Here is a 16,223-nt window from a genome sequence, read left to right as displayed (position 1 = left end):
AGGCCCCCCCAGCCAGTCTTGTGGAGTGACTATCCTGCAATGACTGCTCTCAGGGCTTATTAGACCCTACCCTTTCCTGACCATTTCTGCCTCCAAATTCATTTGCCTAAAACACCCTCAGAAATGACAAGGCAGCTTAAGCAGCTGAGGTAAATTCAATTTTTCATTTAAACAAGTATTCAAGGAAATTAGGCATTTACCCAGCTCTGAAACAAATGCATGATTTTGGCAATTCTGCAGTTATTGGCTAAGCACTGTCGAATTTTACAATTAGGGTAATGGATTTAACTTTCAGTGTAATTTCCATATGGATAAACTGATCTCCTCAAGTACATTTGCCCATGTGTTCCCTGCATCACAGTTAATTAATATAAAGCTATTTAATAACCTCCACTTAAACACAAAAGACTATTCAGACTCTTCTGGCATCAGTAAAAGGAACAGCCTCCAAGTGTGTTGCACCAGCTGTACACAAGAGCAAAAGAAAATTTAATTAAGAGTGATCAAGAGCACGACAGTTACAAACAGAAATCAGATGTTTTAAGTGCTCTATACAGTGACAGCTCCTGGAAGGGTTAATAATGCCATCCAGCACCAACTTCCAGGTGCTTGAGATGTGCCCAAAAGAGAACTTTGGGGATGGGGAAAGCGGTGGGGCCGGGAGCCAAAGCCAGGCAAAGTCAAGCAGGGAGAACAGCACTGCTGCGGCTATGCCCAAAACTGATGGTGGCACCACATTGAATAGGTAGGAGTTATAGAAACAGACTGTTTGGAAGAAGCTTCAACCACGGAATCAACGGATATAGTTTCTGCAGATGTCTTTGGGTGCTTAAAGAATGTTAATTGCTCATTAACAAAATCTATGCTGTTTAATTTCTGATGTGCAGCATTTGACAAGAGTATTGCTGAGTTACATGCCTTCCTGCCTGATTTCTGAAAGAAGCATATGAATTGGACTCGCAGGATAAACACAACTAGAGTTTCAACTGAGAATGAGTAAGCAGCAGAGTTTGAAATAGCTGGGGATTTTTGTTACAATGGAGAACACTTTATTGCTTGGATGGATTAATTTGAGCAATATTGCAGAGCTCATAAAACCACTTAAAAAAACTCCCTATGTAAGGCTGAATGTTGACTGCACAGCAGAAATCAAACCACTTATTTTGACAGGTGGAAGGCCACCATCCAGAAAACCTGATTTCAGGGAACAGTGCATTTACAAAACAAACTTTGTGGTGCATGTGACCAGCTGCCACTGGGAACCAAGAGGAAAAAGAGCATCTTACTCCACAGGGAATGCAGAGCAAGTAGCAGGGCTGTGTCATTTGGGCTGTGCTCTGCACATTCAGGTGTGCTCAGCACCCACTGCTTGGGACTCTCTTTACCCTGCCCTGCAGGACCTTTATCACAAGCAAAGGGGAAGACGAGATATACTTCATTTCTCTGCTTGTTACATGCCAAGTCTGGAACACCACATTCATCACACAGTGTGAAGGAACACTGCAAGCCCCACTGGTCCCAACTGGTTTCAAAGCAACATGTCATACTGGAAAGATTCTAATTCAAAGAAAACAGGGGCCTGCATACCTTTTGCTGGGACAGGCAGAGTAAAGGCTCTAGCACCCCTTGTTGCTACTCAGGCACATCACAAGCAGCAACTCACTGCATAGGAAGGCAGTGGACAGCCCTCCAGTTAACAATTCATATTGACTAAACTATTATCTGTTACTTAAGGACCCCTCTCTCCCCAACATCATACTTCAAGATCACATAAGGACTGTGCAAAACACAGCAAAAGTAGGAACTAAGACCACAACGGGAAGCAGGGATAATGGTAAGACAGCATTTGTCATCATGCGAGACAGCTCTTCATGGTGCCACCTAAGGGAGATATCTGAACAGGTAAGTAAGGAGAGGAATGAACTCCATTCAGTGAAAACAGGAAGGGTAAAATGGCTGAACACACTGAATCCTCTCCAGGCAGGGAACAAGGCGAAACTGTCTCCTGAGGAAGAAGAATACAGCCCGCTGGACAAGGGGAATAAGGTATGGGTGATCCAAGGATAAGGAGGAATCTCTAAAGCAGGAGAGCTGAATGTGCAACACACAGGAGCTTGTGGAGTGAGGAAATTAGAAGGCTGCCTCGCAAATACAAGATGCTCTGCATCTCTCTTGTGCCCCCACGTTGAACAGCTGGGGAATTTTTTCCTTACTGGAAGCAAGCAGTGCAGAAAGAGCAAAACATCCCAGCCAAAGGCACAAAGCTGGCCTGGGCTGTTCTTTTGGAAGTGTAAGATTACTCTCTACAACTACCTGAAAGGAGTTTGTAGACAGGTGGGGGTTGGTCTCTTCTCTCACATAACAAGTGACAGAACAAGAGGAAATGGCCTCAAGTTGCACCAGGAGATTTTTAGATTGGATATTAGGAAATGTTTCCTCACTGAAACAGTGGTCAGGCATAGCAACATGCTACCTGGAGAAGTGATGGAATCTCCATCCCTGGAAGTGTTCAAAAATGTGTAAATGTGGAACATGGGGACATGGTTTAGTGGTGAGCATGGCAGTGTAAGGTTAATCATTGGACCTGATGATCTTGGAGACTTTTATCAACCTTAACAATTCTATAATTCTATAAGAAGATGCGAAGCTCTTCAGAGCAGAATCTATGCCTGGGAACTCAGCTGCCACCCACTGGATGAGCCAGCAAATGTACCATAATACAGCATATCCCAGGAATTTAGATCCAAAGCCCATGCAATCACCCCACAGGCACTGTCTGACTGACAGATCAATTCAGTAGCAGTGACAGGATGAGAACAGGCAGATGTGGATAACAAGCCAACCTCCCTGCTCCTGACAGTTGCACTGTGCTAACTCAGGGTTTCTTCTCCAACCTTACGGAGCTGATCTGCTCTCTTTGAACATACATGTCCCACACTTTGACATCTTGTCTTGGTCACCTACTCTCTCTCCTACCATTAGGCACGAGACTAGCAGATTCTATTCCTGTGACTAGCAAAAGTATATCCCTAAAATCCGCAATTAGAGAGAAAAATCCCTCTCAGTATTTTTCAAACAGGACTTCAAGTTGACCCTCAGGAATCCAAAATGAAAAGCAATTGTAGTGAAAATATCAAACCTAAAGATTAGCATTTCATAGCAGCAGAGTCTTAACTACAGGTGGAATTAGCAGGTTCATCAGCAACAGCTAAGGGTCATGGGTTTTCTAGGCAGGTATCTTTATACTGGAAAAAATCAGACAGGTCTAAGAAGGTTGCAAATAGGATTGTAAAACTCTGAGCTGCAAGAAAAAAAAGCACAGTATCTGCTTTTCTGCAAAGAGAAGATCACTGGCTTATTGCACAGAAATGTGGATTTGGGGCAGAGAATAATTCAGAAAAGCAGTAAGAACAAGAGCATTCTCAGCTCTAGAGGGCTTACCCAGTTCTTCCAAAGGGAAGCTCCTGCCTTGCTTAGCAAACTACAGAACTGTGGGAAATGCATTCACGGCTGTCCCCTCTGGTGAAACCCCTGATTGAATGGACTCAAAAAGGTAAATATTTGGGCTAGTCATAGGAAAATCATTTGGCACAGCTAACCAAACCTCATCATCAGGCCAGGCATTAGGCACCTACCTTTCCATTCTTGAGGCTCCTCTTCCTGCTAAGAAGCTGTGTGGATTGCAAAGAGACATCCCTAGAGTGCACGTCACGTGTTGGGGAAAACTGAAAAGAGGTATGCAAACAGATGGACAGAGCCCTCAGACAGGTCTGTTGGAACAAAGATGTTCCTCTGCCCACATAGGAGGAAGCAACCTTCACTAAAGATTTCCCAGTGGAAGAGCAGACCCCTGTAGAGAATTCACAGATGTGGGTTATGTTACAGCATGTGCACTGTTATTTGCATCGCTCCCGGCCAATTATGACCAATACAGCTCAGCTTAAGTTAGCACAACCCATAGATAGATATGCTGTAAGCCTAAATGAAGTAAAGGTTGGGCCCCAAGCAGCCCTAAATTCTGTAAGTCTACGAAATCCATCAATGCTGAAATCCACCCCATCTACCCTGACCCGAGTGCCACTACAGAACAGCAACAAGTATGAGTTACAAGGGGAAAAGCAGCTGAGTTTGGCATACATCTGCCAAGTCAGCTGAATTTAACAGTCTTGCCTTCAAATCCATAAATCAGATTTTCCCTGGAATCTCAGTTAGTCATGGTCTAAAATCCCTGGATTTTGCACTCATCTAGAAGTGCATTTTGCACTAACTAGAAACACATCAGTAGCATCCAAGAGGACTCAGATATAACGTACAGCACTACCACTGGCCACAGCCCCTACATTGAGCAACCTCTTGCAAACTGAAACAGCAGAAGCCTTGCTTGTAACTGCCACTAGCACCTGAAGTATTCCACTGGAGAAGGCTTATTCTCCATTGTGAAACTAAGCAGCACACCTCTTAGCAGGAGACCTGCATGCCACTGACCTGTCCTGCAAGTAATCCCAGTTTACATGGGAATCAATGCTGTGCCTCAAGAATACAACCAGAGACAGTGCCTATAGGCATCTCAAAGCAAGAAAAAGCAATGCGTCCTGTTGCGGATGTGGCCCTTGTGCAGACTTGGTGAAGCAGCAGAATAGCTGCCTGCGTTTTCACAGCACAGTCAAGAACAGAAGAGCTGTTGCTGTCAACTCTCTGCTCTTATTAAGACAAGGTTCAATGCAGAACTCCTGTCTCCATCATTTACCACAGAATTACTTCCATGAATTTGCTGTCAGAGCCTCCAGCCACTCACAGCAGCCTCTGGCTCCCCTGATTTCAGTAGAAAGCCTGGGCTCAAATAGATCCCTCTCCTAGCAGCACTATTATCCCTCACTGGAGGTATTCAAGAACTGTCTGGACACAACCCTGAGCCATGTACTCTCGGATGGCCCTGCTTGAGTTGGGAGGTTGGACCAGATGACCCATTGTGGTCTCTTCCAACCTAACTGATTCTGTGACTGACCCTGCAGTGTTACTCACTCTAGCTAGCAAAGGTGCTCTGTAAATATTTTGTGAAAGCTTCATCAAGGCCTTCAAGCCAGGAGCCTAAAAATCTCTCAGGATGAGAGGTAAAAAAACCTGTTTTTACTGTTCTTGAAAAGCATTCTTGGCGGCAGCGGGATGCAGAGTCAGCTCCTCAGCAGCAAGCCCAGCACAGCATGGCATCAGTGAGGGCAGCCAGACTGCCCTGGCTTCTGATCTGCTGCTGCCAAACCCTGAACAGACAAACTTGCCTTTCTCACTCACAAAGGTGCCTTTGAGGACTAGAAACTATCTCCAATCTGTGTTCAGAAAAAAGCCACAATGACTTTAAGAAAAAAAAAAAAAAAAAATCAAGAAAAGAGGTAATATATCAGAAAAGTCCTCTTAATCCCTAAAATGCCTGAAGAGATGTAAATTAAGCCCATTAGGATTAATTAGGATTAAATAGGCACATACTCCCCACAGGCATGGCAGGAAAAAAAGTCTTCTTCCTCTGTGGCTAATGCTTCGGCAGATATTCACCATGAACCAGTGGACCCATTTGGGTCCAAAAGAGAGGTGACACTGTGCAGTTTCCCAGCTTGCCTGTGGATCCTCTTCTTTCTCATTTCAAAGTAATCTGGAGGTTCTCAGCAGCAGAGGAATCCTCAAATCCTTCAAGTCAAGTTCCTTCTAAACTAAAATGATACTGTAAGAGCAAGTATTTTTACTGAAGTTTAAAAAATAATAAATCAGTGAGAAACTTTTCAAAACTGTGAACTCCTTGAAAAACCTTTCATCAAAGTGATTAGGAGCTGGTGATGCATGGGCTTGCTGAGATAACACTCATTGGCAGATCTCCAGGTACCAGATTAACTTTGTTACATTTTGAACCATTACTGTCTCTCTATGGGGCCAAACCCTAAGGGTATCCATTTCAGCACCACTGCATGAGAACACCTGATTTTCATGGTAAACATAAAATCTAAACTTGATCCCACAGAAACAGAGACAGGGAGGTAGCTAATTTAAACACTTTAAATGTAAAGTAAGACTTTAATTTTAACATCCCTCACTGTCCATTCTTCTAGCTGCAAAACATTTTTAACAGGGAGTAGGAAATTCCCTGTTTGGCAGATTTTTATATGGTATTACAGATGGCAATAACAGGATGAACAGGTGATATGGAGGGCATAGTTTGGCCTGCAGAACCTCTTATAATATAAAAAACAGCAAACAAAGATTATAAGCAATTGTCTGAATTTAGGACCTTGGACCAAAGGAGAACAGCCAACGAGCAGAAAAAATAATCCTGGTTTAGAAAAATCTTAACTCAAAGAAAGCTCAAGTGGGCAGCTTTAAACAGTTCTTTTGCTAGATGTCTGGTAAGAGTAAAACTAAGCTTCAAGTAAAACAGAGCTGAGGTTGAGAGACATACAGAAAGGAGCACAGAAGTCATGCAACTGGAATAATCTAAAATTGGTTTGGAGGGTAGCAGTTTGGAATAAACCTTCAGGGAAATCATGAAAAGGTCTGAACAAGAAATTAACTAGTTGGTAGTTCTGAGCCCTCTTAGAAGACCACATCTCCTGGCATTCATTCACAGTTACTCTGTGCTGCATACTAACTCACACTGCTCAGAGTTTTAACCCAAGTCAAGAGGAATCAACAAGCAGACATCTAAAAACTATGTGGATTAAATGGGCTACACTTAGCTGCAGACCACCACCATGCCCACCTTCCCCTCAACAGGATCTGAAGGAAACTCCACTTGTATAAATACACCAGAGAAGGATGTTTGCACACAACATGCTATTGCAAAGCCTTTTGCAGTTTTCAGCTGCTCAACCAGTACCTTTCATTACAAATTCTTTGAAAGGAAGCTACTTTGGTGCAGCAGAGACTGGTCACATGAATAAGGACTATCAAGCCACATGCTGCACTCCAAAAGGCTTTAAGTATGTAACACAAGTGATGTGTAATGTCAGTTCCCTATCTGCTCTCTCACGCAAAAGAAACCAAGCATATTGGACAGAGATATCCAAAGCTGAAGAGGGACATTATTGCTGGAGCACTGAAGAAAGGTACCAAGGAGACAGCCACCCCTAACCATAAAATCCACATGAGCATTCTTTGAGAGGATTGCCAGAGAGCTCTGAGCCAGCATCCTTCAGAGCAAAGGAACCATGACCCGGCTCTGTGACTTTAGCAGGAAGACAATGCTATTTGGTCTATTGCTAAAAGCCTCAGATACCAGGAATTAAAACACTAGTGCCAATATTTGCTGAGAAAATGCTTGGAAACACTGAACTTTAAGGCATCCAGCTCTCAAGGAGGCTCACAAATTATCAGGATCTGAATGCAGACTATGTCATTTCTGCAAAAAGGAAATTAATGGAGAAAAGAAGCCTGGAGCATATTCATGTTGTGAAATTCATCTCAGCACAGAGATCTGTAGGAGAATCCAAAGAGCCCCTGTCCCTCTCTTTCAAGGGCCCAGGGAAGTACCTAGCTATTTTCTAGACAACGACTACAAGAAGGTGAAAGGGAAAACTTGAAACATCTGATTGTCTCAGCCCTCACCAGCCAAGACAAAGCTTTCACTAAAGCAGATCAACTTCAGCTGGATAGAGAAGAACCTTGTGCCTCATCACCCCTAAGTACATGGGAACCTCATACTTCCTGCACAGCCTTCGAGCTGCAGATGCTCCACACAAACTGTTAGGGTGTGCACCTATAAGCAGCTAATATAAACAGTGTCAAATGTCACTATTTTCACCCCTCCTCCCAGCTGAACAGCATTTTCTGGTAACAAGAAAACAACACAGGGGAAGAAGAATGCCTGGCCTAATAGCATGTTCAGAACTGCAGCTCCCAGATACGAAGAGCCTGTGTGTCTGTATATACCTATTAAGTACTTCCTCCACTATACAACTAATCCGATTAACAGCTTTAGGAAACTCTGAAATGTTATAATTCAAGGGGTTCCATTCATAAAATGTCTTAGGCCGTTTCTGTACAGAGGTTGCATTCTTCCCACTGGAAATAAAACAGAGAGCAGGACTTTCTCCCAGGGAAGAATGGACCCCAATCCCCACCACGCTGAAGACCACCCTCTTACAATTCATGAGTGTCAAGCAAGCCCTGCAAGAGAAGAATCAACCCTTCCTGCCCCTGCAGAGAGCCCCTCACAGGGCAGGTGAACACAGAGATCCCTCTGTGCATGCTCCACAGAGAGCACCACAGTCACAGGGGTTGTCCATTTGTCAGCTTGCACTCCCAGGGATACAAATGAAACCTGCCAGAGATGAGGCAAGTGAGGGCTGTGACATCTCCATTCACCTAGCATAAAGGATTGTATGATGCACCAGCAAAAAGTGCCAGGAGGACACTAGTCCAACCACACAACATGAGCCATGGTTGTAAGAGACCAGCACCTGCATTACACGATACAGATGTGGGTTATAAAATTCAATTCATTGCCAGATGGCTTGGGTCTGGCAGCAGTGCCAGATGAAAGAAACATGCTAGATATGACAACTAAAAGTGTTACCAGAGCAAACTGATACAGTCAAACATCATCTAGCTTTGCTTCTCCCAATAGCGTCCTCAGCTAACTTCAGGAACTGACAAAGGGGTGTGGAAGAGATAAATGCTGCCTGTCCCACTTACTTAGTCCTCATTTCCTTATTTCTATTCTGCTTTGAAGGCAACCTACTCCTAATGACCTATCACCTGAGAATGTGTCACAGCCTGAAACACAATATGAATGGGCTAAGTGCATTTCTAGGGAGCTATCCATAATCTGAAGAACTGGACAGCCTTTCTCTACCCATAATTTCAGCATCTGCATGAGTTTAATCAGTTACTTGGCATCTAAAGTATGCCCTTGCATTGGATGTGCCATCTTTCACACTCATCCCAACAGGACATTCAAGAACTTATCCTTGGCACAGGACCTACACAGTGCTTAGATGCTATGAAGCCAAAGCTAGATAGTCACAAGGAAACAGAACCAGCCACCAGTGCTTTCAAATGATATATTAAGCTGAGTTGCACAGGGGCCACATAGGTCACCCTTAAGGTGAATATACGATTTCAGTGATTTTTGCCTCTACCCAACCTTACACCCTGCTTGCTAACCTAGAGGTGAAACAGCAAAGAGAGAAAAGAAGTCTGTCCTGACCTGCTCTGTCTCCAGTCCCTCTGGTATCTGCCAGAGCTCAGACTCCCAGCAATTTCTCTCTTGAAATGTAAAGTGGAGTAGAGGCAACAGTACTGCTGGGAGTCTTCTGAACCAGCTGCAGTGTGTTTCAGAGACTACTAGAGCTGAAGTCCAGTCAGAGCTCCTGAGTCTAGAAACAACTCTGGTCTGGCACAAGACTGAGCATATGTAAGACCTATGTAGGGGTCAACATAAGAATATGCTTTACGGAAAATCAACACAATTGTTAACCTATTTCAATTACAATATCACTTCAAGGGCAGTCTGTATGCAAGACTGCAGTGGCTTTTACCTAGGTAGACAGCTGAAAACATGTGTAATTCCATTAAGATCATACAGTGCAAGAAAATGGAGGAGGATAATAAGAGTCAAAATTCCTGCCAAACTGAGTGGCCCAACTTCAAACACATTTCCTTGCAAACTGGCAAAAAGGTAGTTCCTCACAGAAGCAGACCAGTGCTGTAAATTTGAAAACATGCTCCCTCAGACATGGTAAGATTTGGCTACATTGAATTGTGACTTGGTTTTTATTTAACAAAGTTCAGAGTTGGATCTCACCCTCAGTGCCACAAGTGAGCTCTGCATGCACTGCTCTGGCTATGAGAACAGGCATCACAAGCGAGATGGAAGTCCTCCCTCCCTAAGCACAAAACCAGGAGAAAGAAGGCATCACCACCCCAGGGCTGCCCTTACCTGAAGTGTGTCTCACGTTGCCATCTGAGTGCTTTGTTAAGTCAACTGTTCTGTCTATTTGAAACAGCTTCAGATCATCTTCATCTAAAGCGATATCTCCCCAAAAGGCAGCTGGAGAGAAACAAAGTTCAATTAGTTCAGTTTATAACTTGGAAGGAAAGTATAATTCCTATGTGGCCCATATTGCACCTAAAAGGCAATAACTCCATGGACCAGAATAAGTTCGTACACTGCTGAAGTTTTAAAAGTACAGATAGAGTGGATATTGGTGGAGGACAAGTGATAGCACTTCAATTAAGTGTCAGTGTAGATCCACCAAAATGAGATGATTAGCTGGGATTCCTTGTGCCACTCATTGTTATAGGTCTGACTCTCAGCCAGGTGGTGGTGTTCACTCTTCATTAAAGCCTACAAGATGGACAATAATCAGCATCATCCTAGTTTGTGTGAAGGAACAAGCTAAGTCACAGCTCAGACCCTGACTGAGATGCTGCACCTGTACCATCCCCAGGCTAACAATGTGCATAAGACAGGAGGAAAGCAGTGAGGCACTCAAGCTCAGCAGCATATATCTAAAGGCTACAGCCTGCAACACTTCATGCACATGGTTAGCACCCACACACACTGCATTGGTCTCGATCAAAGCTGAGAGCCAGCCCACCATTTCCACTTCACTGGAGAAACACCAGCGAAGAAACACCATTTGTACCCTTGTGGATCAGTTACCTAGATTTAAGTTTGCAGAGTTTTTAATTTTGTAAAAATCTTTGAATTTCAGCCAGGAGTCAGGAAAATTAGGTAAACAAACCAATAACTTGACATTCACAGCTCAGAGATACAGACTAGAAATCATTTGAGTGGAAAAAATTATACCCCTGGAGTATCCTGACTGAGCTGATGTTGCACAGTGTATAGTTACCATTTGGGAAATTTGAACAAAATAAACACAGGCAATAAGGCAGTTGACCAAGCACAACAGATCTTTCAGAGATAACGAACAGATTACAAACAAAGCTGTTAAAACTCATACAAGAAGCCTGTGTAGGCTGATGAAAAATAAAAAAACCCAGCAAATTAATTGATGATACAGTTCAAGAGAACTCAGTAAGTCAGACAAGGAGCAATGCTAAGTCGCTGTCTGCAACAGTGACCAGATTTGATGAAACTGCTTTTTTCTTCTCTTGTTAAGTCAACAGCATTTACATTACTTGAGGGGAAAAAAATCCCATTGCTACACTAGCAGCATCACTGATCAAAGCACTTTAGCCCTGAGAAACAAATGCATTTTACTAATCATCTCACTTTGACTGCCAAGGCCAAATATAGTATGGACCTTTGCCTGAATATCAGAAATGTACAATCAGATCTGTGGCAACTGAATTATGAAAGGTTAACTCAGAGTTTTCTCTGACACAACATCGTGCTGGTTCTGAGGTGGCACACACTTCCTCTATTCTGCATCTCAACACCTCAGCCAGTACAATACCATTTGCCAATGTCCCTGGTCTGGGATATGGGCATGGCAAGAAGTGTTTGCCTGTTACTTCCTACTACAAACAGCAGTGCCCTGGCATGAGCAAAAGGGGACTCTGCTGCTTCTTCCTTTCCCTAGGACAAAGCTGTCCCCTCTGGTTACCTGGCCACAGCAGAGGAATGGAAGACATCCTCAAGACAGGCTGACTCTGGCTTTTTGGTTGGGCCTCCTTAACAGTCCCACCAAAAACCAGCTCTAGAAGAGGACATAGTGCAGACCAACCTAGACACAGATTAACATCAGTTATAACTAGGGCAGAAGCTGCATTTGTTACACAAACACCTAACTCAGGCTCTTCCCAGCTTCTGGATAATCCAAGCCCTCACTCAGAACAGAGAAGAACCTAGAACACTCTCAGGGCCCCACCAGGTAACAAGTCTACCAGCACAGCCAAACATCCCAAGGCAATTGGGAATGGTCAGTGGAAGAAAGCAGTGGCACAGGCTCCTGTGACTACAGTTTGAAGAGGAGGCATTTTATCCATCCAGAGAACTGACTTTCTCAGAACAATGTGGCAGACAAGGGGCAGAGATGTAAATGGCATCCCCATGCCATCAAATTCCCTTCCCAGACACATTTGGTAAGTCACTATTAGACTGGCCAACTACCACCCCATTCCCTTCCCTCCTGCCACACCTACTGTCTCATTTCAGCCCCAAACTATTTGCCACCACCCTGGGCTCTCAGTGGCTCTTTTCCATTAGTACCACACAGTCTGTTTCTCAGGCTAAGGCAGTCCATGCCAAAGCACAACTTTCAGGGCAAGCCTGCAGCATGGATTTACACCAACAGAACTGTTATATTTCGCTTCCCAATGGAAGGTAGCAGTTTTCTCCCAGCCCTTGCAAAGGATTCTCTTTCTGTTACAAAGTCATACATCATCCTGAAAGATGGCCCACTACAAAAGCTGAATTTCCCCAGCATTTATTTCCAGCTCTCTGCAGTCCCAGTGTGCTCCAGGGGAGCCATGATTTATCACAGTCCCCAACCAGCTGAACAACTTTCCTTGGTGGAAGTCCCGGCTGAGAATGCTGCACTGCAACTTCTCCTGTGCTGTCAAAGGCCCCTTCCTAAAGGCAGGCAAGCCTGAAAGCCTGCCTCCACCACAAGGGAGCTGTCCCACAGGAAAGCCCAAGTACTTTATTTTAAAGGGTCACAAGTTCAGAGACTGTTGGCAAATGAAGCATCTCAAATCATCCCTTCTGATTTCCTTTACCAAAGTCTCCTTTTTTAATTTAATGTGGGAGGGTTTCAAAAAAAGGAAAACAAAAAAAAATAAAATTTAAATCTCCAAACGGCAGACTAACAAGCTTGGAAACCAGTGTTTCTCTTGGCAGAGCTCTGTAGTGTACACCCAGGTGCAAACTCTTAACACACAGTGCAGCAGCGTGCCAGCTTTTCCTTGAGAAGATGCATTAATCGCTCTGGATAGTAAGAACAGAGCAGCTCTTATTGAGCTTGATGAAGCCAATATGAGAGAGTTTGCTTCTATGCTGGATTAGTAACCTGCACCAACCACCCAAATGCTTAACCTCAGCACCTCCAGCACATGCAGCCGGATGGCATGTGTCTGCTGGGGCAAAGGGGAAGGATGACTGCGCTTAACAAACAGATTCGGCACACAAATGGGAAAAAAAAAAGCAGCCTGGCAAGCCGTCTGCATTTTCAGCACATTTCTCCCTTAGGAAAACAGTCCACATGCTGATATCTGAACTGTGTGCTGAGCACAGAGGTGACATGACACCAGGAAACTTTGGCAGATGGCACTGGGAAGGGAAACATCTCACTCTGGGCAGAGGACAGGCTCAACAGTTTCTCCAGGTGCTTCCCTTGCAACCAGGGCCCTAATCCACCAATGCCTTCACATTCCTCATTTTCCACAGAAACGTTTTTGGGAGTCCCCAGTAACATGACAGTACAAAGTGCCTTCTTTCTAAAAAACTTCACCACTCTTTGCTGCAAATCACCTCCAACCTGTTTTTTTTCCCCTCAACACCTGTGAACAATTCCGTTCTTCTATTTCCCTGCTTGCATTTTCTCCTTTCCCTAGTTCTGAGTATCACAATCTGATTTCAGGGGAGAAAAATACTTTTGCTGTCTCTTATGAGAACTCCATACAAAGGTGTTCACAACAGTTTTAAATATTCCTTTCCCTTAAAAAAACGTTTCATCCAGGACTTTTAACAAAATTCTTGTACTTTCTATCTTTTTTCCTCTCCCCCACAGACAAGAAGTATGGGAAAAATAATTCACCAGAAGAAGCTTATGGTATTCAGACAGAAAAATGAGTAACATTGTTACTAAAAATACACCTCTAAACTAAATGCAGTATTGCAATTTGTTAAAAACAGGCTGATCTCTAGCACTTCAAGACAAATACTTGGGGATGGGTATCCTTCACGCCCACTGCAGTCAGCTCCAACAAGTACTCTACAAGTACATGAGCCACTTGAGCTGGCAGAAAAAGAATATAACTCCACACTTTAGAAACATCACCCAATGTGTGCATTTGAACTGATCTTCAGCCGCCAACCTGGAGCAAAATTTTCATCCGTTTGCCTGCTGCAACCTCTTGCCAGGAAGTCCCTACTCCAGCATTAGTACAGGCCACAGATTTACCCTGATGACAGGGATCAGCAAAGCACTCGCCCTCTGCATATTATGGAAGACCACTGCTATTTTCCCTATAGGACCTGTCAGGACCAGCTGTGACACACACTGACCGAAGGAGAAGCCTTGGAAACAGATATGACCTACCTGGCTAGGAAAGCTCCCTCTATCCCACTCCACCTCAAACACAGACCCTTTGACCAACTGAATCTTCTGTTAAGAAATGGCAGGGTTTAGGTGCTGAATGGGACCTGAACCTAGATTGTTTCCTCCAACTTGAGCTGAAGGAGCCCTCTTTCTGTGGAGCCAGAGTCATGCTAAGTTGTTTATGTCACCAGCTCAAGGGTCTTGTCTGAATTTGCAGCCAGCTGGCACAGCTCACACTGACAGACTTCCTTTCAGTTCTTCTAGCATAGCTCTAACACAGTTTTGCTGGAAGGACTCGACTCTTGCTGAACAGGTGTCCTACAGTGCAGTACAGCAATGGGCATGGAAAACAAAGAGCAATGGGAAAACAAGTAAATGCTTCAGACTTGTTTCCTCAAGTTGTTTGATGACTCATAATCAAACTCAGTTTTCACTCATGTTCACAACCTCTGTGTAGATAATAGCTGAGTTCCCAAGCATGGGTACCTCATGACTACTCATGCCAGTACAAAATATACAAGAAGAAGTGTTTGCACAATTAACTTTGACATCTCCAATTCTGTGAGTATCAACAGATGCCACTGTCATGCCACCCAGATAGCCTGCCAGTGTCTGCCTGACACAGACTCAACTGTGTCGCCCAAGTGATGAGCCACACTGTCTGTTTGCGCCTCAACAATGCAATCAAAGGATGTGCTTTGAACCCACCCATGAGATCAATCACATATGTATTTGTAAGGCACAATGTCTATCTCCACCCAGATCTCTCATCATCATCATCTGCATTACAGAAGGACCCTAGGGCACCAGTTGGTGTCTTTTGTCCTAGTACCATACTCAATTTGCACAAGGGAAAAACTACGTCCCTTCCACCTGAGCAACAGGTGCTATGGGCAAGGACTGTTGTGCATATGTGGACATAGTAACACGTGTCACCTCCTGGCAAACAGCAATATGACTATTCACGCACTGGCAAAAACATGTCAAACTTGCCAGTGCTCAAAATGCTCAAACGTTTGCTGATGTTTCCCAACCTGACAGGTCTGAGTGCTGGGAGATTTCATTTTCAGGGCTGGTCACACTCTCATTAGGGCTAACACTCTGCAGTCTAACAATAAGAAAATAAATCAACAGATTAAAGTGCATTCCCAGCACCTCCATATTTCTTTCCTTGCAGGAAGACAGGTCTGATGCTGAACTGTATTCTGAAGTATGCTAAGAAAGATTTATACCTTAAAGAAAAAAATGCAACACATTCCTTAGGGCAAAGTAACAAGTATGTCAGGGGGAAAAGCAAAGCCTCAAAACAAGGCAGAAACCAGTGAAAGAAGAGGGAGAAAAAAATCCCAGGCCAATACTCTGGAAATAGAGACTGATCCTGAGCATTGAACACACAAGCCAAAGGAAGATGGGAAACAAGCAGAAGCAATGAGTGAAAGAAAAGCATCAAGACCATCGCATTTAGCCAATATGTTTTCATCTGGATCAGTATGTTACTCCTAAGTAGGAATGATCAGAAGTTTCTCACTGGCCAGCTTTGGGGATAAGCTGCCTTGAAGACTCTGGTGGTAAACCCCTCCACTCATCAAGGGTGTTTGGAGCCAGAGCTGGTGTCTGGCATGAGTGAGGTTTCCTGGCTATATGGACTTGGTGATTCAGTCTTCAGGGGGCAGGAGATGCCCTGTCCAGGGAACACATTTTGTTTAAAAAATTAGTCTCAGTTTGTGGAGGAATGTCTGTGAAGATGGTCTGCTTCTGAACAGCAACAAATATTTCACTAACATCACAATCTCCTGCGAATCAGAGTTCAAATCCCTGTTCAGACCTCTGCAGAAACCTAAACTGCCTAAATTATCATGTGCAGTGCACCTACAGCACCCTCTCCTGAGAGCTGATCTGCAGGAGACTGAATTAGGCCAGAAATTTGGATTCATGTTCCATGAATTTCCTTTCCTGGAAGGTGACACAACAGGAATAAAGAAATACTTCAGCCTTGAGTTTGTCCAAAAC

The 16,223-nt window shown here is 44.0% G+C and overlaps 1 protein-coding gene across 1 annotated transcript in view; it reads right to left on the bottom strand.

Moving 5' to 3' along the window:
- The window catches only part of LOC103799015 (tolloid-like protein 2), a 59,027-nt gene extending 45,660 nt beyond the window's left edge, over positions 1–13,367 (bottom strand). The window contains exons 1-3 of the mRNA XM_009071306.1: positions 13,244–13,367; positions 11,559–11,678; positions 9,923–10,033 (exon numbers count right to left, since the gene is read on the bottom strand). Coding sequence (XP_009069554.1) covers positions 9,923–10,033; positions 11,559–11,678; positions 13,244–13,367 — 355 coding nt within the window. The remainder of the gene's footprint in view (positions 1–9,922; positions 10,034–11,558; positions 11,679–13,243) is intronic.
- Positions 13,368–16,223: the final 2,856 nt, after the last annotated feature.

Source organism: Acanthisitta chloris, unplaced genomic scaffold (assembly GCF_000695815.1).
Source record: "Acanthisitta chloris isolate BGI_N310 unplaced genomic scaffold, ASM69581v1 scaffold11073, whole genome shotgun sequence".
NCBI lineage: Eukaryota > Metazoa > Chordata > Aves > Passeriformes > Acanthisittidae > Acanthisitta > Acanthisitta chloris.
The sequence above is the reverse complement of the archived record's forward strand: the minus strand, read 5'-3'. Positions and strand labels throughout refer to the sequence as shown.